The sequence below is a fragment of the Gadus morhua genome, chromosome 7, assembly GCF_902167405.1.
Source record: "Gadus morhua chromosome 7, gadMor3.0, whole genome shotgun sequence".
In the NCBI taxonomy this organism is placed as follows: domain Eukaryota; kingdom Metazoa; phylum Chordata; class Actinopteri; order Gadiformes; family Gadidae; genus Gadus; species Gadus morhua.
The window spans coordinates 725,095-747,858 of record NC_044054.1 but is presented as its reverse complement, the minus strand read 5'-3'; the positions used below and the strand labels follow the sequence as shown (position 1 = coordinate 747,858).

Genomic DNA, 22,764 nt, shown 5'->3' with positions numbered 1-22,764 from the left:
GAACGACTTGGCGTGTGTTGATTTCGCCCGTGAGAGACGTTCCACACAATCGATGCATTGAAAATAAAGCCGTTCTTTAACAAACAAGCAATGCGTTGAAAATAAAGCCTCTCTTTGATAAACAAGCGACGCGTTGCAATAACGGACACGGGTCGAATCAGACGAACGCTTGTTTATAAAGGCACCGGTCCCTCGACATGGGCGTTTCCACCCGTGTCCCGACCCGACCCTGTGCGTTCCGTTTCGTTCCGATCGTTCCGATTTCGGCCTCTGCTCAAAGCAGACGGTGCGTTCCAATTTCGACCCCGAACCGTCGGTTCGACCGGTCGGACCGAACTTATTCTCGGTCCGAGGTGCCCGCGGGGGCCGGGACGGGCCAGAGGTGCGGTGGCCGGAAGGGGGCGCCAAAGCGGTCCGTCCCGCGGCTGCGCCGCGGGCCGGACCCCGATAGTGAAGAACGGTAAGCTTCCTTTGCGCAGGGGCCATGCTAATCTTCTCTGTATCGTTCCAATTTTAGTAGATGTGATACCGAAGTAACACAAATACTGCCTAATCCTCAGTTAGCTATGTACCTCTGCTCAGACACCAAACGCTATCTGCTGGTGGAGCTACAACAGACGATTCATACGTTGGGCGATTTGCGGTTGCTGAGAAACAGAAAGCTTCGATGGACCGATAGCGCAAAAGATAACGTGGCTGAGGAACGTTCTTCTCTTTATTTATCCGACAGAAAAGAGGAAAAAACCCACCTCACTCGTCGCGTCGATAAAGAACTTCTTCTTTTTTACGACCCAGCAATCAGCGAACGACAACAGAGACACCCAAAGCGTCGGATCGAATCCCCGTGAAATCAACGCTTTTGACCGGCCGTTCTCGTCGCAAATGAAGACGAGAACCCTTTGTTATGTTATAATTATTATTACATTACAATATGCAAAATATGACAGACCAAAAGCCCTTATTGTGAATTTTATTTTCTTGTCTTGTTACTTATAGACCTGAATTGCATCCTTGTCCAATAGGTGGCGCTCTCGAATACTGTCTGTAGAGTGTGGTGTGGGGAGGGGGGTCTTGACCTTGGTAACCGTTTTGTATTTATTTAGAATGAGATCGTATTTACTTAACGGTTGCTAAGTTATACTTTATGTCCAATAGGGGGCGCCCTCGAATAATGTTTGTAGAGTGTGGTGTGGGGAGGGTGGCCTTGACCTTGGTGACCATTTTGTATTTGTTTAGAATGATATTGTTACGTATTTTAAAATCAAGATTGCAGTACCCAAAAAAGTCCGCTGGGGCTAGAGCTATCCGAGGGTGGTCTCGGAATTCCCACGCCCCGCTGTTTGCCCGAGCTAGGTCCAAAAAAACGTTTTTGAAAAGTGGTAAGTTGCCCTTAACCTAACCCTAACCCATTAACAAACGACTCAAAATGGCCTAAAACGTGCTCCTAGACACTTTCTGTGTGAACTTTTTTGACTCCGCACTTGGTCAGATTTTCACAAAATTGTACATGGGGGGGGGGGGGTCAACGGCAGCTATATGAAGGAAGTTAGCTAGAACTCCAAAACTTCGCACACCTGTCTAAGGAGCCTAGAGCACCTTCCACACCAAATATCGTTAATACCCCTTTTTCCCTCGCCGAGTGGCACAAATTTTTCCCTTGCCGAGTGGCACAAATTTGAACATTTCAAATTCAATTTTCTATACCAAACCAAGCCACCAGGTGGCCAGAACTTGGCACAGACGTAGCCCTGATCCATAGCTACCACCCCATAGGGTTCATGTTCCCACGCCCCTCTCCCTGTTCCCATGGCAACGCTTTTAGGTGTTTTCCAATGTTAAAAAAAGTTGCCACTTGGGGCGCCAAATTCCCTCCCTTCTGCTTCATAGTTACCGTACCAAAATGAACCAACGAAGACGGAGGACTACTCTAAGGTAAGTTTTTTGCTTTATTCAAAACGAAACAATGTTAAAATACATGGTACTATGCTGTGTATGAGGTGCAGGTTATTTTGTAATTGTTTCAGCATTTCCTGGGGCTGTGCGGTGTATGGAACACAGGAATTTGCCAATTTCAAAAATATCGCCCACAATAGGGACTAGGGCGTGTAGAGGGGCCCCAGGGCTACCACGGGCACTATTCAGAATTCCCACGCTCCGCTGTTCCTTTAAATCGCTTCACTTCAAATTTTTAAAATCAAGATTGCAGTACCCAAAAAAGTCCGCTGGGGCTAGAGCTATCCGAGAGTGGTCTCGGAATTCCCACGCCCCGCTGTTTGCCCGAGCTAGGTCCAAAAAAACGTTTTTGAAAAGTGGTAAGTTGCCCTTAACCTAACCCTAACCCATTAGCAAACGACTCAAAATGGCCTAAAACGTGCTCCTAGACACTTTCTGTGTGAACTTTTTTGACTCCACACGTGCTCAAATTTTCACAAGATTTTACATGGGGGGGGGGGGGGCAATGGCAGCTATATGAAGGAAGTTGGCTAGAACTCCAAAACTTTGAATTAAAACTTAAAAGATAGAACGCTTCACGAATTTGCGTGTCATCCTTGCGCAGGGGCCATGCTAATCTTCTCTGTATCGTTCCAATTTTAGTAGATGTGATACCGAAGTAACACAAATACTGCCTAATCCTCAGTTAGCTATGTACCTCTGCTCAGACACCAAACGCTATCTGCTGGTGGAGCTACAACAGACGATTCATACGTTGGGCGATTTGCGGTTGCTGAGAAACAGAAAGCTTCGATGGACCGATAGCGCAAAAGATAACGTGGCTGAGGAACGTTCTTCTCTTTATTTATCCGACAGAAAAGAGGAAAAAACCCACCTCACTCGTCGCGTCGATAAAGAACTTCTTCTTTTTTACGACCCAGCAATCAGCGAACGACAACAGAGACACCCAAAGCGTCGGATCGAATCCCCGTGAAATCAACGCTTTTGACCGGCCGTTCTCGTCGCAAATGAAGACGAGAACCCTTTGTTATGTTATAATTATTATTACATTACAATATGCAAAATATGACAGACCAAAAGCCCTTATTGTGAATTTTATTTTCTTGTCTTGTTACTTATAGACCTGAATTGCATCCTTGTCCAATAGGTGGCGCTCTCGAATACTGTCTGTAGAGTGTGGTGTGGGGAGGGGGGTCTTGACCTTGGTAACCGTTTTGTATTTATTTAGAATGAGATCGTATTTACTTAACGGTTGCTAAGTTATACTTTATGTCCAATAGGGGGCGCCCTCGAATAATGTTTGTAGAGTGTGGTATGGGGAGGGTGGCCTTGACCTTGGTGACCATTTTGTATTTGTTTAGAATGATATTGTTACGTATTTTAAAATCAAGATTGCAGTACCCAAAAAAGTCCGCTGGGGCTAGAGCTATCCGAGGGTGGTCTCGGAATTCCCACGCCCCGCTGTTTGCCCGAGCTAGGTCCAAAAAAACGTTTTTGAAAAGTGGTAAGTTGCCCTTAACCTAACCCTAACCCATTAACAAACGACTCAAAATGGCCTAAAACGTGCTCCTAGACACTTTCTGTGTGAACTTTTTTGACTCCGCACTTGGTCAGATTTTCACAAAATTGTACATGGGGGGGGGGGGGGTCAACGGCAGCTATATGAAGGAAGTTAGCTAGAACTCCAAAACTTCGCACACCTGTCTAAGGAGCCTAGAGCACCTTCCACACCAAATATCGTTAATACCCCTTTTTCCCTCGCCGAGTGGCACAAATTTTTCCCTTGCCGAGTGGCACAAATTTGAACATTTCAAATTCAATTTTCTATACCAAACCAAGCCACCAGGTGGCCAGAACTTGGCACAGACGTAGCCCTGATCCATAGCTACCACCCCATAGGGTTCATGTTCCCACGCCCCTCTCCCTGTTCCCATGGCAACGCTTTTAGGTGTTTTCCAATGTTAAAAAAAGTTGCCACTTGGGGCGCCAAATTCCCTCCCTTCTGCTTCATAGTTACCGTACCAAAATGAACCAACGAAGACGGAGGACTACTCTAAGGTAAGTTTTTTGCTTTATTCAAAACGAAACAATGTTAAAATACATGGTACTATGCTGTGTATGAGGTGCAGGTTATTTTGTAATTGTTTCAGCATTTCCTGGGGCTGTGCGGTGTATGGCACACAGGCATTTGCCAATTTCAAAAATATCGCCCACAATAGGGACTAGGGCGTGTAGAGGGGCCCCAGGGCTACCACGGGCACTATTCAGAATTCCCACGCTCCGCTGTTCCTTTAAATCGCTTCACTTCAAATTTTTAAAATCAAGATTGCAGTACCCAAAAAAGTCCGCTGGGGCTAGAGCTATCCGAGAGTGGTCTCGGAATTCCCACGCCCCGCTGTTTGCCCGAGCTAGGTCCAAAAAAACGTTTTTGAAAAGTGGTAAGTTGCCCTTAACCTAACCCTAACCCATTAGCAAACGACTCAAAATGGCCTAAAACGTGCTCCTAGACACTTTCTGTGTGAACTTTTTTGACTCCACACGTGCTCAAATTTTCACAAGATTTTACATGGGGGGGGGGGGGTCAATGGCAGCTATATGAAGGAAGTTGGCTAGAACTCCAAAACTTTGAATTAAAACTTAAAAGATAGAACGCTTCACGAATTTGCGTGTCATCCTTGCGCAAGGATGACACGCAAATTCGTGAAGCGTTCTATCTTTTAAGTTTTAATTCAAAGTTTTGGAGTTCTAGCCAACTTCCTTCATATAGCTGCCATTGACCCCCCCCCCCCCCCATGTAAAATCTTGTGAAAATTTGAGCACGTGTGGAGTCAAAAAAGTTCACACAGAAAGTGTCTAGGAGCACGTTTTAGGCCATTTTGAGTCGTTTGCTAATGGGTTAGGGTTAGGTTAAGGGCAACTTACCACTTTTCAAAAACGTTTTTTTGGACCTAGCTCGGGCAAACAGCGGGGCGTGGGAATTCCGAGACCACTCTCGGATAGCTCTAGCCCCAGCGGACTTTTTTGGGTACTGCAATCTTGATTTTAAAAATTTGAAGTGAAGCGATTTAAAGGAACAGCGGAGCGTGGGAATTCTGAATAGTGCCCGTGGTAGCCCTGGGGCCCCTCTACACGCCCTAGTCCCTATTGTGGGCGATATTTTTGAAATTGGCAAATTCCTGTGTTCCATACACCGCACAACCCCAGGAAATGCTGAAACAATTACAAAATAACCTGCACCTCATACACAGCATAGTACCATGTATTTTAACATTGTTTCGTTTTGAATAAAGCAAAAAACTTACCTTAGAGTAGTCCTCCGTCTTCGTTGGTTCATTTTGGTACGGTAACTATGAAGCAGAAGGGAGGGAATTTGGCGCCCCAAGTGGCAACTTTTTTTAACATTGGAAAACACCTAAAAGCGTTGCCATGGGAACAGGGAGAGGGGCGTGGGAACATGAACCCTATGGGGTGGTAGCTATGGATCAGGGCTACGTCTGTGCCAAGTTCTGGCCACCTGGTGGCTTGGTTTGGTATAGAAAATTGAATTTGAAATGTTCAAATTTGTGCCACTCGGCGAGGGAAAAAGGGGTATTAACGATATTTGGTGTGGAAGGTGCTCTAGGCTCCTTAGACAGGTGTGCGAAGTTTTGGAGTTCTAGCTAACTTCCTTCATATAGCTGCCGTTGACCCCCCCCCCCCCCCCATGTACAATTTTGTGAAAATCTGACCAAGTGCGGAGTCAAAAAAGTTCACACAGAAAGTGTCTAGGAGCACGTTTTAGGCCATTTTGAGTCGTTTGTTAATGGGTTAGGGTTAGGTTAAGGGCAACTTACCACTTTTCAAAAACGTTTTTTTGGACCTAGCTCGGGCAAACAGCGGGGCGTGGGAATTCCGAGACCACCCTCGGATAGCTCTAGCCCCAGTGGACTTTTTTGGGTACTGCAATCTTGATTTTAAAATACGTAACAATATCATTCTAAACAAATACAAAATGGTCACCAAGGTCAAGGCCACCCTCCCCACACCACACTCTACAAACATTATTCGAGAGCGCCCCCTATTGGACATAAAGTATAACTTAGCAACCGTTAAGTAAATACGATCTCATTCTAAATCAATACAAAACGGTTACCAAGGTCAAGACCCCCCTCCCCACACCACACTCTACAGACATTATTCGAGAGCGCCACCTATTGGACAAGGATGCAATTCAGGTCTATAAGTAACAAGACAAGAAAATAAAATTCACAATAAGGGCTTTTGGTCTGTCATATTTTGCATATTGTAATGTAATAATAATTATAACATAACAAAGGGTTCTCGTCTTCATTTACGACGAGAACGGCCGGTCAAAAGCGTTGATTTCACGGGGATTCGATCCGACGCTATGGGTGTCTCTGTTGTCGTTCGCTGATTGCTGGGTCGTAAAAAAAAAGAAGTTCTTTATCGACGCGACGAGTGAGGTGGGTTTTTTCCTCTTTTCTGTCGGATAAATAAAGAGAAGAACGTTCCTCAGCCACGTTATCTTTTGCGCTATCGGTCCATCGAAGCTTTCTGTTTCTCAGCAACCGCAAATCGCCCAACGTATGAATCGTCTGTTGTAGCTCCACCAGCAGATAGCGTTTGGTGTCTGAGCAGAGGTACATAGGTAACTGAGGATTAGGCGGTTATTGTGTTACTTCGGTATCACATCTACTAAAATTGGAACGATACAGAGAAGATTAGCATGGCCCCTGCGCAAAGGAAGGTTACCGTTCTTCACTATCGGGGTCCGGCCCGCGGCGCAGCCGCGGGACGGACCGCTTTGGCGCCCCCTTCCGGCCACCGCACCTCTGGCCCGTCCCGGCCCCCGCGGGCACCTCGGACCGAGAATAAGTTCGGTCCGACCGGTCGAACCGACGGTTCGGGGTCGAAATTGGAACGCACCGTCTGCTTTGAGCAGAGGCCGAAATCGGAACGATCGGAACGAAACGGAACGCACAGGGTCGGGTCGGGACACGGGTGGAAACGCCCATGTCGAGGGACCGGTGCCTTTATAAACAAGCGTTCGTCTGATTCGACCCGTGTCCGTTATTGCAACGCGTCGCTTGTTTATCAAAGAGAGGCTTTATTTTCAACGCATTGCTTGTTTGTTAAAGAACGGCTTTATTTTCAATGCATCGATTGTGTGGAACGTCTCTCACGGGCGAAATCAACACACGCCAAGTCGTTCAAAGCCCGGTAGGGCGTTTATTCATTAAATAAAGGGGAAAATCAGAAATCATACGTGTGACTCCGTGAGCCACGGTGGCGTCCAGGGGAATTGTCTCTCCGGCCGGGCCGGTCTCGTCCCTGGAGGGGGAGGTCACTCCCGTCGGTGAGGCCTCTTGGGCTCCGGCTGGTGGATATCGGCGGTATACGCCATCCACCGCCTCCCCCTCGGCTTCAGGGGTTTGGGGCCGCCGCCGCCGGGTTGCCACAATTGTTTATCAAAGAAGGCTTTATTTTCAATGTGATTGCTTATTAAAGAATGGCGTTATTTTCAATGTATTGATTGTTTATCAAAGAGCGGCTTTATTTTCAATATATTGCTTGTTTATTAAAGAATGGCTTTATTTCCAATGTGTTTATTAAAGGCTTTATTTTCAATGTGATTGTTTCTTAAAGAATGGCTTTATTTTCAATGTGTTTATTAAAGGCTTTATTTTCAATGTGATTGTTTCTTAAAGAATGGCTTTATTTCGAGACGCTTTTACACTGTTTCTAATGTATTGCTTTTTTATTATTAAACTAAAAACGTTTGTTATCATTGTTGTTGTGGACTTGTTGCTTAAAGTAAAAAGAAGGGACAAGCGTGTGTAATTCAAATAGATTTATTAAATTAAAAACATGCACAACACAGGAGGGGGGTTCCCGGGGAGGAGCAGCCTCACACTCTGCCGGGGCTGTGTTCCTCTCCAGGGGCTGACACCGGGCCCTTCGCCCTCCTCTCCTCCCGCTGCTTCCTCTGCTTCCTGGTGAACGGATTTCAACATCGAATTTTAGTTCTTTAGGTAAATGCAAGCAGTTTACTTCGAAACGCATTCAGAAACAATCAATTCACCTCTTTGGCTTTCGCCTCTTGCGGTCCCTCTTCTCGGCCAGCCACAGGTCTACGCCTTTGCCGGCGTAGAGGGAGCAGAAGTTCTCCCCGTCGAACCGGCTGTGGCCAAAATCTTTCTGCGCCGGCTGGAGGCACCGCTGGCAGATCCGCAGCTTGTGCGTTTTTCGTCGAGGGGAAGAGGAGTCGCCGACCTCCTTCCTGCGGGCGATGTTCCAGAGGGTGGTCCTGGGCACCTTCCCGGCGTCCTCCGGGGCCTGTTGGCTGATTAGCCACTCACGAGCGGTGAGGCCCCCAGGGCCCGCCTCTGACTCGCAGTACGCACTGCTCTTGTACAGCGCGTGCCCCGTGTCCAGGGTCCTAGGTTGGGCGCACGTGGGGCAGGGGTCCCCCGGCTGGCATTGGGGCTTCCCCTTTTGCTCATTTAACACCCTGGTGTCCTGCCTCAGTTGCGATTTGTGGCGGCAAATGGTAACCCTGCTTGGCGTCCACCTGTGCTTCCTTTTCCTCTTTGATGGAGGAGGAGGAGCAGCAGCAGCAGCGCTGTCGGACTCTGAACACAAGGCAATATAGAACACTTTTAGTCTAGGTCAAATTAAATGGATGGATGTGCGCGCACACACACACACACACACACACACACACACACACACACACACACACACACCAATTTAGCAAGTTAGATACACACCTTCTGGTTCCACGGCCTCTGGCTCAGGCTGCGCTCCGAGGTTGCTGTTAGTGGCTTCCATCGTAGTGTGGTTTAGAGGCATCTCCTGCAGCCCTATTTGAACCTTGTACGAGAAAGGGGTGGACCTTCACCTTCACCTGCACACGGGAGACTTTCCCGAGGCCAGCTGCCCTGTCTGATCTTTTGTCTTAGCTTGATCAGTCATCCTGATAGACAAAAGAGTCCAAGTTGGAGGTGTGAAATGAACTCAGGGTGTCGGGGGGGGGGGGGCTCTCTGCGCTTCACTTCTAATTCCCACTGCTACTGTCATGATAGATGTGTGTGATGTGTGTGTGTCCATCATGCTGTTTGAAGTGTTGTGTGTGTGTGTGTGTGTGTATGTGTGCGGCAGTTAAAGACATGATTTAAGGAAAATACTCGGACAGCCAAAAAGGTAGCAGAAATTAATGGATGCGCATGCATGATCTGGAAAAAAGAATGACTTTTAGCAACCCTCTTTTATGTGTTGTTAATTTATACATTGTTTAACAAAGAATGGCTTTTTTTCAACCAGCTTTTAAGGTGTGTTTTCTTTTTGTGATGTGATTTGAGCAAAAATCGTTCTTTCTTCCACACAAACGACACAGAGTCTTTCGGTAACGGTAGGCTGTTTATATATATATATATACATCATTTACAATGAATGGCTGGTGGTCCCTCTACACAGCCAGCTCCACACTGCTGTGGGGGGGGGGGGGGGGGGGGGGGAGAGAGAGAATGTCAGGGTGGCGGCGGGGGGGGGGCCTCGCGGTCTCTGGCCAGCCGATCACTGCGCCACTGCTCCACCGTTCCCCCGTCGGCCCGGGCGCAAAAGGTCTCCCGCTTGTAGCGGCTGTGGCCGTTCTCCCTGGTCTTGTGCTGGCCACAGCGGCTGCAGGTAAAGCCCGAGACCTTTTTAGGGGGCTTGAGGTAGACCCCTAGCTCCCGGGCACGACGCTCCTTCTCCTCCTGGACCCTGTGCCTCCAGACAGTGGAGCGGGGCATGGCTCCAGCAATGGCGACGGCCGGAGCGGCAATGGCTGGAGCGGTGGCCGCGGCTGAGAGCGGGCTGAGGTCCGGGGGGGTGGCGGCGGCGGCACTCTGCTGCTTCACCACAAGGTCGTAGAGCTCCGGGGCCAGCGGCCCTCTGATCGTTGCCGCCAGACCAGAGGCATCCGCGGGCAGGTGGTGCTGGAGGGGCTGGTCTGGCTGCTGGGGCTGCTGCAGCAGAGTCCGTGGGGCCGACAGGGGCTCCGCTGCAGTCTGGGGAGCGCTGGGCCCCGGGACTGCGAGGGAGAGGGTGTCCCTCATCTTATTTTTTTCCCTGGTGTTTTGCCTTTCAAGAAATAGAAACAATGTGTTAATTATGACGACAAAGATATCAATCACGACGACAAACACACACACACACACACACACACACACACACACACACACACTCAGTTCTGCGAGCCAAAGTATATGGACTTACCACATGGACAGGGTCCGCTGGTTCACGTCAAACAGCATGATGCGGGTGCTCGCCATGAGGGCAGGACAGTTGACCACGTTGTCCTGGATCAATTTGTAATCCCTCATGACGGCACCCCAGCGGTTGAGGCGTGCCCCGGCGATGGTCTTGGCGTCGCCGCTGTGGACGCGGCACAGCTCCAACATGATGGCCTCGACGACCCTGCTGAGGCTTGGGTACTGTGCCGCTCCCGCACCCTTACCCACGACGACACTGTAGAGAGAGAGAGAGAGCGTGTTAGTTACTGATTATAGGGGGCTGTTAAAAAAAAAAAGATTGAAGGAAATTGTTAATGCACTGCTTACCGCTTCACACTGTCCACTCCCGGGATGTGGGCGTGGCGGTTGCTGGTCTTGAACTGCCCTTTAGCCAGCCGGTCCTGGTGGCGGGGGGTGAAGGTCACCGGCGCCTTGTCCCGCTCCGTCAGCCTCTCCCAGAGAGCGATGATGCCTCTGGTCTGACGGGCGGTGACGAAGGCGTGGTGACGCAGCTCCACGAGGCCGTGGGCCAGGGCCACCGCGTGGTGGTACCCGGGCTGACCGTCCGGCCCGACGACGTCCTGAAAAAAACGCACAGACACGGCACACGATGAGACGCCGCACGCAAACACCGCGGCCGATATGAAATGTGGACAGGCGACTGCCACTCACTTCCTCCTCCTCCTCCTCCTCCATCTCCTCCTCCACCTCGGAAAGGGGCGATCCCAAGGTGGCATCGACCTGGAGCACACCGCAGGGCTCCTGGAGCAGGGCGCTGTGGTGTGCCAGGAGACGGATCTCCTCTGGCTCCTCCTCCGGGTGCTCCTCCTCCTCGAAGCCGTCATCGGCGGCGGCCTCTTCCTCCTCCTCTGCCCCATCCAGAGGTTCGGGATCCGGCTGCAGCACAGCGCCCGACTGGGAGTACAAGTACTCCACCCCTAAGAGTTCCCCTGCAGAGAGAGACACACACACACACACACACACACACAAACACACACACACACATTAGCAGATGCCACAAGAACAGCCGCAGCAAACACTCTCTGTCGCTAATCTCCATGTACCTGTGTACTCTCTGGGCTGGGTGAAGTCGTCGACCGGCTGGACCCCGTTGACCTCAGAGGCCAGCTCGTTGAAGCTGTGCTGCAGCCGGGCGCTGTAGCACCGCAGCGCCGCTCGCGGTCCTCCCTCGACTGCCGCCCTGCCGCGGTCCTCGTTCCACCGAGCCAGGCCCTCCAGCAGGTACACCTGATAGTGGACGTCACTCGAGGTGGTACCTGTACATAAAACACGAGGGGGAGAAGAGTTAGTGAAAAAGGAAAACAAACAAGCAGAACTTTGTGAACGCGGTGGAAATAGATTTACCCGGAACGAAGCGGCACTGGTGCAGGTGGAAGGACTCGAGGGAGGTGGAGCCGCGAGCGCACCGGAAGACGGGGAGCCTCACACCACCCTTGGTGATCTCTCCCGTCTTGGTGTACAGCTCCACCCCCTCTGGGTCCTGGACGCAGTCGAGGTGGCGGCGCTGCGTGCCCCAGATGTCCTCCATGCGGGCGCGGTCAATCAAAGCGACGCCCATGGTGTCCGTCACATGCCAGAAGGCGTCCAGCACCTCCTGGATGAGCCGCTCCGTCTCCGCCACACCCCTCGTACGGCGGCGACAGTGGCGAGCCAGCTCCTTGGCGGACAGCGTGACCTGGGCGTCCCTCCCCTCCGAGGACTGCTTGGCCTCCTTCAGGCGCCGCACGTCCTCGCCGTCCCACTCAAAGATGGCGAAGGACAGCCTGGCCATGAAGAGGCCGTAGAGCTGGTGGCTGTCGGTGGTGACGCCCCTTGCGAAGCGCCGCATGAGGTGCCACACGTCCAGCCGCACCACCAGCTCTTGCCACTCGTTGTACATGCCGTGGGTGGCAGAATTGCCCACGGCGGCACAGCAGTCCCGGTCCACATACAGGACCCTCGGAGGGGCCTTCCCGGCTTCGCGGTACCGCCGCATGAGGCCGACCGCCATGTTGGTAAGTCCCTCTCCCTCGGCCGAGGTGAGAACGGACACGAGCACCTGCCCGTACTCGTTGCCAACGTTGGTCATCCAGGCGGCAGACCCGGCGGCGGCGCCCGCGAGCTTTTTGGCGATCTGCAAGACACAAACACACGTTTAGACACACGGACGGACGGACGGCACACAGACGTCATACGAGGCGACGGCACACGGAGAGAGAAACCTCACCTTCTTGGTGGAGTCCATCTTTAGGATGTCGCCGAAGATCGACGTCACCCTGGCCTTGGTCTCGTCCAGCCTGGTCATGGCCTCCAGCACATACACCCGACCAAACCAGGTGAGCCCGGGTACCTTGACGAAGGTCGGCAGGGACACGTCGTCCTTCCGGGCCGCTCCGGGTCCCCTCAGCTTGCGGAGCACAGAGAGGTAGGAGATGGAGCGCTGCATCCAGTCCCTGGAGTGCTGCTCCACCAGGGAGGCACGGAGGCGAGAGACGCCGTTGCCCAAGGTGCGCTCCTTGAGCATGGCTATCACCGCTCTGTCGCAGGACAACCTGGAAACAGAGAACACAGACAGTTAACCGTAGTTAACCACGAGCGACAATACGCTGGGTAAACGCAGAATGACTAAAAGTGACATACTTGTAGGTAAGAACGGCCGGGAATTCCTCACGGTGAGCAACGTCCAGCTGCTCCAGGATGTCCTGGGACCAGCCCGCCACCTTCTTGCCGCAGGAGGGGCACTGAAGGCACTCTGTGGCCATATAGTACCACCCACTCCTGTCCAAGACCCTCCGCACGGTCTTGTATAGGCCAGCGCCCATCAGCTTACCCCCATCGGCGGGGCACTTGAGGTGGTACGCCCACATCCGATACGGAAGCCAGAGGAAGAAGGGGCGCTGGAAGAAGGCGTGGGCAGTGGCGGGGGGCTGAGTGTAGAGGAGCCGGGCGCCTGGCGGGTACCACCACAGTCGGGGCGGTGTGGTGAGCACAGCCTTCCCGCTGCTGGGGTCCCTGCGGAACAGCGCCCGGCCCACCCACTCCTGCTGCTCCACAGGCAGCGTCTTCCTCCAGCTGAGGGGAAGCAGCTGGAACACACACGCAGCAGACACACACAGTTAGCGGGTGTGAATGTTCAGCAGACAGGCACACATAAACACACACATCATATACACACACACACACACACACACACATTATACAAACCTCTTTGCCGGAGGCAGGCCTCGTGGCCATCGGTCCTGGTCCTGGACCTGGTGCTGGTCCTTCCAGCGGGGCCGCGGCTGGCGGGGCGTCCCTGGACATGCCTGAGAACCCATATGAGCGTTAGGGCGGTGCGTTACACGTGTGGTACAAGTGTATTCACATCAAAACGTATACTCACTGGGAGGGTCGACCTCGTCGGCAGCGGCGAGCAGTTCGGCGTCGGTCGGGTCAGAGTAGGAGACTCCTGCAAAGAACGACAACGAGACGACAACATGAACTGATGAAGCACTGCTGTGTTGTTAAAAGCACCTCCCAGGCTGTTTTGTAGACGGTGCAGTTACCTGGCCGTGGGAGGACATGTCCTGGCTCCGGTGCTGCTGTGGGCTCAGCGTCCCGGGCCAGCACATACTGCTTCAGGGTTCCCATCCTTGACGCAGTAGCTCCCACCTTCTGCGTCCTGACCCAAGCCACATAGCTGTAGTAGAGCAAAGAAAAAACACACAAAATCAGCACACACACACACACACACACATAAAATCAACACACACACACACTACTTACGTTCGACTCTCTTGGTCCCGCGCGCCATACAGGGACTTGTAGGTCCGGTGTGAATGCACCCCGAACCCCACCAGCGCGTCGTCCAGCCCCCTGGAAGACGCGGAGCCCTCGCACAACCTACGCCTGGCGACGGCCGTCACCATGGGTGGGAACAGCCCGGCGTAGGAGGCGAGGGCGTCCTTGTTCTCCATGAGGGGCGACTTGCTGGTGTCTCCTCCCTCTCTCTCCATCTGGTGGGACACCAAGATGGTGACGGCGTACCCCACCGCATTTCCCAGCAGCCACTGGAAAGTTTGGCCGCGGTACAGGCCAAACTGCACCTCGCTCTCCGCCAGCACAAACTCGCCCGACATGCCACCCTTCTGCAGGGCTCTGGCCCTCGCCTCGGCTCGAACCACATCACCCCTCTTCACCTGAGACCCAGTGGTAGAGGCCTGGCGTTTGCTTGCCACTGCGTCAGCGGCATCAGAGGGGCGAAGGGTGAGCTCGGAGGAAGAGGGTTCGAACCGGAAAAGGGGAGCAAAAGACATTTTCTGAAAGACAAGAAGAAACAAAACAAGTCAGTGAAGTGTATTACAATGTACTAATTGGGTGTTAAGATAACAATGTTGATAACAATGTTAATGTCAGGAGATCAGCCCATTAGGCAGGCCCGCCGCTCCCTATACGCATAGTACGCATAGTGCTTAGCGGACCAAGTACCTGGGGGGGGGGGGGGGCGGCGCCAAGAATTAAGGTTTATTAAAATAAATAAATAATAACAATTACATTATTGAATTAAAAATATATATAAATTAGTCATGAAGAGGCCCACCGTTGTTTATTCTTAATTGTATAACCTATCACTCAATTTTGGCAAATTAGAGGTTTTTTTTACCCAATATACAAAAAGAGGCCTATAACCATTAGGGGTGTTATGCTAATACTGTCAACGTTAATGTCAAGAGACCATTAGGTTTAGCCTTTAACCTGTTGCTCTCCCCCCCCACTATTAACACCTCTCCTATGCAAATCGCGGTTGCGTTTCAAACACCGAAATCACACATTAATAATTTCACATTTAGGCCAGCCTTTATATCACAATTACACTAATGCATTTTTCACGATTTACCAGCAGCACTCGCAATGCGTTTGAATGGGAAGCGCGAGCTCCGTAGGCCTACTTTCAACAATCCGTTTTACTTATTTATAATTCGAAATTCGTCCCAGCCTTTATACCACATACACACTATGGACTCTATAGCATATAACCGAGTCGTCTGTTCGCATTTTTATGCATTTTTCACGATTTACCAGCAGCACTCGTTGAGAAGGCTAACCGTCGCGCAATGCGTTTGAATGGGAAGCGGGAAGCTCCGTACTTTCAACAATTCGTTTTACTCATTTATAATTCGAAATTCGTCCCAGCCTTTATACCACATACACACTATGGTCTATAGAATATAACCGAGTCGTCTGTTCGCATTTTTATGCATTTTTCACGATTTACCAGCAGCACTCGTTGAGAAGGCTAACCGTCGCGCAATGCGTTTGAATGGGAAGCGGGAAGCTCCGTACTTTCAACAATTCGTTTTACTCATTTATAATTCGAAATTCGTCCCAGCCTTTATACCACATACACACTATGGTCTATAGAATATAACCGAGTCGTCTGTTCGCATTTTTATGCATTTTTCACGATTTACCAGAAGCATTCGCCGCGCCATTCGTTTGAATGGGAAGCGCGAAGCACCGTACTTTCAACAATATTTATAATTCGGAATTAGTCCCAGCCTTTATACCACATATAACAGAGTCGTCTATTCACGTTTTAATGCAGTTTCCACGATTCTAGTCATTTACTTACGTGATGGTAGTGAACGAAAACTAGTGACGGCTGAAAACTGTCAAAGTAATGACATTTTTTCGGCTGGAGGAGCTTATGATAACTTGCGCTCCCCGCCGGCAGCCAATCACGGCTCATGACGTAAATGAAACAGTCCAATCAAACCATGCGTGGTTTTGGCCCAGTAAATGAAACAGACCAATCAGACAGGAGTGGTTTTTCCGCCAGGGCGGGGGAGGGCGGGGGAGCAAGTGAAACAAGTGAAACACAAGTGTAGAGCACAACGACATTCCGGTGGCGCAAGGATGACACGCAAATTCGTGAAGCGTTCTATCTTTTAAGTTTTAATTCAAAGTTTTGGAGTTCTAGCCAACTTCCTTCATATAGCTGCCATTGACCCCCCCCCCCCCATGTAAAATCTTGTGAAAATTTGAGCACGTGTGGAGTCAAAAAAGTTCACACAGAAAGTGTCTAGGAGCACGTTTTAGGCCATTTTGAGTCGTTTGCTAATGGGTTAGGGTTAGGTTAAGGGCAACTTACCACTTTTCAAAAACGTTTTTTTGGACCTAGCTCGGGCAAACAGCGGGGCGTGGGAATTCCGAGACCACTCTCGGATAGCTCTAGCCCCAGCGGACTTTTTTGGGTACTGCAATCTTGATTTTAAAAATTTGAAGTGAAGCGATTTAAAGGAACAGCGGAGCGTGGGAATTCTGAATAGTGCCCGTGGTAGCCCTGGGGCCCCTCTACACGCCCTAGTCCCTATTGTGGGCGATATTTTTGAAATTGGCAAATTCCTGTGTTCCATACACCGCACAGCCCCAGGAAATGCTGAAACAATTACAAAATAACCTGCACCTCATACACAGCATAGTACCATGTATTTTAACATTGTTTCGTTTTGAATAAAGCAAAAAACTTACCTTAGAGTAGTCCTCCGTCTTCGTTGGTTCATTTTGGTACGGTAACTATGAAGCAGAAGGGAGGGAATTTGGCGCCCCAAGTGGCAACTTTTTTTAACATTGGAAAACACCTAAAAGCGTTGCCATGGGAACAGGGAGAGGGGCGTGGGAACATGAACCCTATGGGGTGGTAGCTATGGATCAGGGCTACGTCTGTGCCAAGTTCTGGCCACCTGGTGGCTTGGTTTGGTATAGAAAATTGAATTTGAAATGTTCAAATTTGTGCCACTCGGCAAGGGAAAAATTTGTGCCACTCGGCGAGGGAAAAAGGGGTATTAACGATATTTGGTGTGGAAGGTGCTCTAGGCTCCTTAGACAGGTGTGCGAAGTTTTGGAGTTCTAGCTAACTTCCTTCATATAGCTGCCGTTGACCCCCCCCCCCCCATGTACAATTTTGTGAAAATCTGACCAAGTGCGGAGTCAAAAAAGTTCACACAGAAAGTGTCTAGGAGCACGTTTTAGGCCATTTTGAGTCGTTTGTTAATGGGTTAGGGTTAGGTTAAGGGCAACTTACCACTTTTCAAAAACGTTTTTTTGGACCTAGCTCGGGCAAACAGCGGGGCGTGGGAATTCCGAGACCACCCTCGGATAGCTCTAGCCCCAGCGGACTTTTTTGGGTACTGCAATCTTGATTTTAAAATACGTAACAATATCATTCTAAACAAATACAAAATGGTCACCAAGGTCAAGGCCACCCTCCCCACACCACACTCTACAAACATTATTCGAGGGCGCCCCCTATTGGACATAAAGTATAACTTAGCAACCGTTAAGTAAATACGATCTCATTCTAAATAAATACAAAACGGTTACCAAGGTCAAGACCCCCCTCCCCACACCACACTCTACAGACAGTATTCGAGAGCGCCACCTATTGGACAAGGATGCAATTCAGGTCTATAAGTAACAAGACAAGAAAATAAAATTCACAATAAGGGCTTTTGGTCTGTCATATTTTGCATATTGTAATGTAATAATAATTATAACATAACAAAGGGTTCTCGTCTTCATTTGCGACGAGAACGGCCGGTCAAAAGCGTTGATTTCACGGGGATTCGATCCGACGCTTTGGGTGTCTCTGTTGTCGTTCGCTGATTGCTGGGTCGTAAAAAAGAAGAAGTTCTTTATCGACGCGACGAGTGAGGTGGGTTTTTTCCTCTTTTCTGTCGGATAAATAAAGAGAAGAACGTTCCTCAGCCACGTTATCTTTTGCGCTATCGGTCCATCGAAGCTTTCTGTTTCTCAGCAACCGCAAATCGCCCAACGTATGAATCGTCTGTTGTAGCTCCACCAGCAGATAGCGTTTGGTGTCTGAGCAGAGGTACATAGCTAACTGAGGATTAGGCAGTATTTGTGTTACTTCGGTATCACATCTACTAAAATTGGAACGATACAGAGAAGATTAGCATGGCCCCTGCGCAAGGATGACACGCAAATTCGTGAAGCGTTCTATCTTTTAAGTTTTAATTCAAAGTTTTGGAGTTCTAGCCAACTTCCTTCATATAGCTGCCATTGACCCCCCCCCCCCCATGTAAAATCTTGTGAAAATTTGAGCACGTGTGGAGTCAAAAAAGTTCACACAGAAAGTGTCTAGGAGCACGTTTTAGGCCATTTTGAGTCGTTTGTTAATGGGTTAGGGTTAGGTTAAGGGCAACTTACCACTTTTCAAAAACGTTTTTTTGGACCTAGCTCGGGCAAACAGCGGGGCGTGGGAATTCCGAGACCACTCTCGGATAGCTCTAGCCCCAGCGGACTTTTTTGGGTACTGCAATCTTGATTTTAAAAATTTGAAGTGAAGCGATTTAAAGGAACAGCGGAGCGTGGGAATTCTGAATAGTGCCCGTGGTAGCCCTGGGGCCCCTCTACACGCCCTAGTCCCTATTGTGGGCGATATTTTTGAAATTGGCAAATTCCTGTGTTCCATACACCGCACAGCCCCAGGAAATGCTGAAACAATTACAAAATAACCTGCACCTCATACACAGCATAGTACCATGTATTTTAACATTGTTTCGTTTTGAATAAAGCAAAAAACTTACCTTAGAGTAGTCCTCCGTCTTCGTTGGTTCATTTTGGTACGGTAACTATGAAGCAGAAGGGAGGGAATTTGGCGCCCCTAGTGGCAACTTTTTTTAACATTGGAAAACACCTAAAAGCGTTGCCATGGGAACAGGGAGAGGGGCGTGGGAACATGAACCCTATGGGGTGGTAGCTATGGATCAGGGCTACGTCTGTGCCAAGTTCTGGCCACCTGGTGGCTTGGTTTGGTATAGAAAATTGAATTTGAAATGTTCAAATTTGTGCCACTCGGCAAGGGAAAAATTTGTGCCACTCGGCGAGGGAAAAAGGGGTATTAACGATATTTGGTGTGGAAGGTGCTCTAGGCTCCTTAGACAGGTGTGCGAAGTTTTGGAGTTCTAGCTAACTTCCTTCATATAGCTGCCGTTGACCCCCCCCCCCCCATGTACAATTTTGTGAAAATCTGACCAAGTGCGGAGTCAAAAAAGTTCACACAGAAAGTGTCTAGGAGCACGTTTTAGGCCATTTTGAGTCGTTTGTTAATGGGTTAGGGTTAGGTTAAGGGCAACTTACCACTTTTCAAAAACGTTTTTTTGGACCTAGCTCGGGCAAACAGCGGGGCGTGGGAATTCCGAGACCACCCTCGGATAGCTCTAGCCCCAGCGGACTTTTTTGGGTACTGCAATCTTGATTTTAAAATACGTAACAATATCATTCTAAACAAATACAAAATGGTCACCAAGGTCAAGGCCACCCTCCCCACACCACACTCTACAAACATTATTCGAGAGCGCCCCCTATTGGACATAAAGTATAACTTAGCAACCGTTAAGTAAATACGATCTCATTCTAAATAAATACAAAACGGTTACCAAGGTCAAGACCCCCCTCCCCACACCACACTCTACAGACAGTATTCGAGAGCGCCACCTATTGGACAAGGATGCAATTCAGGTCTATAAGTAACAAGACAAGAAAATAAAATTCACAATAAGTGCTTTTGGTCTGTCATATTTTGCATATTGTAATGTAATAATAATTATAACATAACAAAGGGTTCTCGTCTTCATTTGCGACGAGAACGGCCGGTCAAAAGCGTTGATTTCACGGGGATTCGATCCGACGCTTTGGGTGTCTCTGTTGTCGTTCGCTGATTGCTGGGTCGTAAAAAAGAAGAAGTTCTTTATCGACGCGACGAGTGAGGTGGGTTTTTTCCTCTTTTCTGTCGGATAAATAAAGAGAAGAACGTTCCTCAGCCACGTTATCTTTTGCGCTATCGGTCCATCGAAGCTTTCTGTTTCTCAGCAACCGCAAATCGCCCAACGTATGAATCGTCTGTTGTAGCTCCACCAGCAGATAGCGTTTGGTGTCTGAGCAGAGGTACATAGCTAACTGAGGATTAGGCAGTATTTGTGTTACTTCGGTATCACATCTACTAAAATTGGAACGATACAGAGAAGATTAGCATGGCCCCTGCGCAAGGATGACACGCAAATTCGTGAAGCGTTCTATCTTTTAAGTTTTAATTCAAAGTTTTGGAGTTCTAGCCAACTTCCTTCATATAGCTGCCATTGACCCCCCCCCCCCCATGTAAAATCTTGTGAAAATTTGAGCACGTGTGGAGTCAAAAAAGTTCACACAGAAAGTGTCTAGGAGCACGTTTTAGGCCATTTTGAGTCGTTTGCTAATGGGTTAGGGTTAGGTTAAGGGCAACTTACCACTTTTCAAAAACGTTTTTTTGGACCTAGCTCGGGCAAACAGCGGGGCGTGGGAATTCCGAGACCACTCTCGGATAGCTCTAGCCCCAGCGGAGTTTTTTGGGTACTGCAATCTTGATTTTAAAAATTTGAAGTGAAGCGATTTAAAGGAACAGCGGAGCGTGGGAATTCTGAATAGTGCCCGTGGTAGCCCTGGGGCCCCTCTACACGCCCTAGTCCCTATTGTGGGCGATATTTTTGAAATTGGCAAATTCCTGTGTTCCATACACCGCACAACCCCAGGAAATGCTGAAACAATTACAAAATAACCTGCACCTCATACACAGCATAGTACCATGTATTTTAACATTGTTTCGTTTTGAATAAAGCAAAAAACTTACCTTAGAGTAGTCCTCCGTCTTCGTTGGTTCATTTTGGTACGGTAACTATGAAGCAGAAGGGAGGGAATTTGGCGCCCCAAGTGGCAACTTTTTTTAACATTGGAAAACACCTAAAAGCGTTGCCATGGGAACAGGGAGAGGGGCGTGGGAACATGAACCCTATGGGGTGGTAGCTATGGATCAGGGCTACGTCTGTGCCAAGTTCTGGCCACCTGGTGGCTTGGTTTGGTATAGAAAATTGAATTTGAAATGTTCAAATTTGTGCCACTCGGCAAGGGAAAAATTTGTGCCACTCGGCGAGGGAAAAAGGGGTATTAACGATATTTGGTGTGGAAGGTGCTCTAGGCTCCTTAGACAGGTGTGCGAAGTTTTGGAGTTCTAGCTAACTTCCTTCATATAGCTGCCGTTGACCCCCCCCCCCCCCCCATGTACAATTTTGTGAAAATCTGACCAAGTGCGGAGTCAAAAAAGTTCACACAGAAAGTGTCTAGGAGCACGTTTTAGGCCATTTTGAGTCGTTTGTTAATGGGTTAGGGTTAGGTTAAGGGCAACTTACCACTTTTCAAAAACGTTTTTTTGGACCTAGCTCGGGCAAACAGCGGGGCGTGGGAATTCCGAGACCACCCTCGGATAGCTCTAGCCCCAGCGGACTTTTTTGGGTACTGCAATCTTGATTTTAAAATACGTAACAATATCATTCTAAACAAATACAAAATGGTCACCAAGGTCAAGGCCACCCTCCCCATACCACACTCTACAAACATTATTCGAGGGCGCCCCCTATTGGACATAAAGTATAACTTAGCAACCGTTAAGTAAATACGATCTCATTCTAAATAAATACAAAACGGTTACCAAGGTCAAGACCCCCCTCCCCACACCACACTCTACAGACAGTATTCGAGAGCGCCACCTATTGGACAAGGATGCAATTCAGGTCTATAAGTAACAAGACAAGAAAATAAAATTCACAATAAGGGCTTTTGGTCTGTCATATTTTGCATATTGTAATGTAATAATAATTATAACATAACAAAGGGTTCTCGTCTTCATTTGCGACGAGAACGGCCGGTCAAAAGCGTTGATTTCACGGGGATTCGATCCGACGCTTTGGGTGTCTCTGTTGTCGTTCGCTGATTGCTGGGTCGTAAAAAAGAAGAAGTTCTTTATCGACGCGACGAGTGAGGTGGGTTTTTTCCTCTTTTCTGTCGGATAAATAAAGAGAAGAACGTTCCTCAGCCACGTTATCTTTTGCGCTATCGGTCCATCGAAGCTTTCTGTTTCTCAGCAACCGCAAATCGCCCAACGTATGAATCGTCTGTTGTAGCTCCACCAGCAGATAGCGTTTGGTGTCTGAGCAGAGGTACATAGCTAACTGAGGATTAGGCAGTATTTGTGTTACTTCGGTATCACATCTACTAAAATTGGAACGATACAGAGAAGATTAGCATGGCCCCTGCGCAAAGGACACCCCGCATTCCTCTCTGTTTTGACACCCCGCATTCCTGTGTTGATCCTGCAGAAAAAGACGAAAAAGCCCGCCCCCTCGCGGCCGATAAAGAAAGTTTTTTTTGACGACCCACCAATCAGCGACGAGGACGAGGACGACGACGGAGAAGCCCAAAGCGTCGGATCGAACCCCCGTCAAACCAACGCTTATATTACTTGCTTTCATTGAATTAAACAAACCATTTATTCTTGTGATTTTTATATTAAAATAATGCCATTTGTTATTGTCAACTTATTGCTTTCAATGATATCTTTTTATAATCCATTTGCTGTCAGTGTTATGAGTTTATTGAAATAAAAAACCCATTTATTATTATTCTTGTGAGTATTATATTAAAAGAATGCCATTTATTGTCAACT

The 22,764-nt window shown here is 49.1% G+C and overlaps 2 protein-coding genes, 3 non-coding genes and 3 pseudogenes across 5 annotated transcripts; 4 read left to right on the top strand and 4 right to left on the bottom strand.

Annotated features, from left to right (window-relative positions):
* Positions 1-465: 465 nt before the first annotated feature.
* LOC115548035 (uncharacterized) lies at positions 466-540 on the bottom strand (annotated as a pseudogene).
* Positions 541-2,512: 1,972 nt separating this feature from the next.
* Positions 2,513-2,618, bottom strand: LOC115548099 (U6 spliceosomal RNA). The gene has a single exon (XR_003977528.1). It is a non-coding gene; the product is annotated as a U6 spliceosomal RNA (small nuclear RNA).
* Positions 2,619-6,625: 4,007 nt separating this feature from the next.
* LOC115548034 (uncharacterized) lies at positions 6,626-6,700 on the top strand (annotated as a pseudogene).
* A 1,137-nt stretch (positions 6,701-7,837) lies between these two features.
* Positions 7,838-8,784, bottom strand: LOC115546588 (uncharacterized). Its single transcript, XM_030360194.1, has 3 exons — positions 8,724-8,784; positions 8,036-8,585; positions 7,838-7,946 (listed from the first exon to the last, which is right to left on the bottom strand). Exons 1-3 carry the CDS (start codon positions 8,782-8,784, stop codon positions 7,862-7,864), a joined length of 696 nt encoding a protein of 231 aa, XP_030216054.1. The 3' UTR covers positions 7,838-7,861.
* Positions 8,785-9,481: 697 nt separating this feature from the next.
* On the bottom strand, positions 9,482-14,626 carry LOC115546587 (uncharacterized). The gene is made up of 12 exons (XM_030360193.1): positions 13,995-14,626; positions 13,775-13,908; positions 13,612-13,677; positions 13,434-13,534; positions 12,870-13,315; positions 12,457-12,781; positions 11,595-12,363; positions 11,294-11,506; positions 10,902-11,179; positions 10,557-10,810; positions 10,213-10,464; positions 9,482-10,077 (listed from the first exon to the last, which is right to left on the bottom strand). Exons 1-12 carry the CDS (start codon positions 14,522-14,524, stop codon positions 9,483-9,485), a joined length of 3,963 nt encoding a protein of 1,320 aa, XP_030216053.1. The 5' UTR covers positions 14,525-14,626; the 3' UTR covers position 9,482.
* A 3,505-nt stretch (positions 14,627-18,131) lies between these two features.
* Positions 18,132-18,237, top strand: LOC115548098 (U6 spliceosomal RNA). The gene has a single exon (XR_003977527.1). It is a non-coding gene; the product is annotated as a U6 spliceosomal RNA (small nuclear RNA).
* A 1,972-nt stretch (positions 18,238-20,209) lies between these two features.
* Positions 20,210-20,315, top strand: LOC115548097 (U6 spliceosomal RNA). The gene has a single exon (XR_003977526.1). It is a non-coding gene; the product is annotated as a U6 spliceosomal RNA (small nuclear RNA).
* A 1,975-nt stretch (positions 20,316-22,290) lies between these two features.
* LOC115548030 (uncharacterized) lies at positions 22,291-22,386 on the top strand (annotated as a pseudogene).
* The last annotated feature ends 378 nt before the right edge of the window (positions 22,387-22,764 follow it).

Bases quoted from the DNA above. Each gene is read 5' to 3' on its own strand.
- LOC115546588 (XM_030360194.1), bottom strand. From the start codon at position 8,784: ATGGAAGCCACTAACAGCAACCTCGGAGCGCAGCCTGAGCCAGAGGCC. The intron at 8,586-8,723 runs GTGTGTATCTAA...CCTTGTGTTCAG, and splicing joins AGAGGCCGTGGAACCAGAAG to AGTCCGACAGCGCTGCTGCT. The intron at 7,947-8,035 runs GTGAATTGATTG...TCCGTTCACCAG, and splicing joins AAGAGGCGAAAGCCAAAGAG to GAAGCAGAGGAAGCAGCGGG.
- LOC115546587 (XM_030360193.1), bottom strand. From the start codon at position 14,524: ATGTCTTTTGCTCCCCTTTTCCGGTTCGAACCCTCTTCCTCCGAGCTC. The intron at 13,535-13,611 runs GTGAGTATACGT...ATGGGTTCTCAG, and splicing joins CGACGAGGTCGACCCTCCCA to GCATGTCCAGGGACGCCCCG. The intron at 13,316-13,433 runs GTTTGTATAATG...TGTGTGTTCCAG, and splicing joins GGCCTGCCTCCGGCAAAGAG to CTGCTTCCCCTCAGCTGGAG.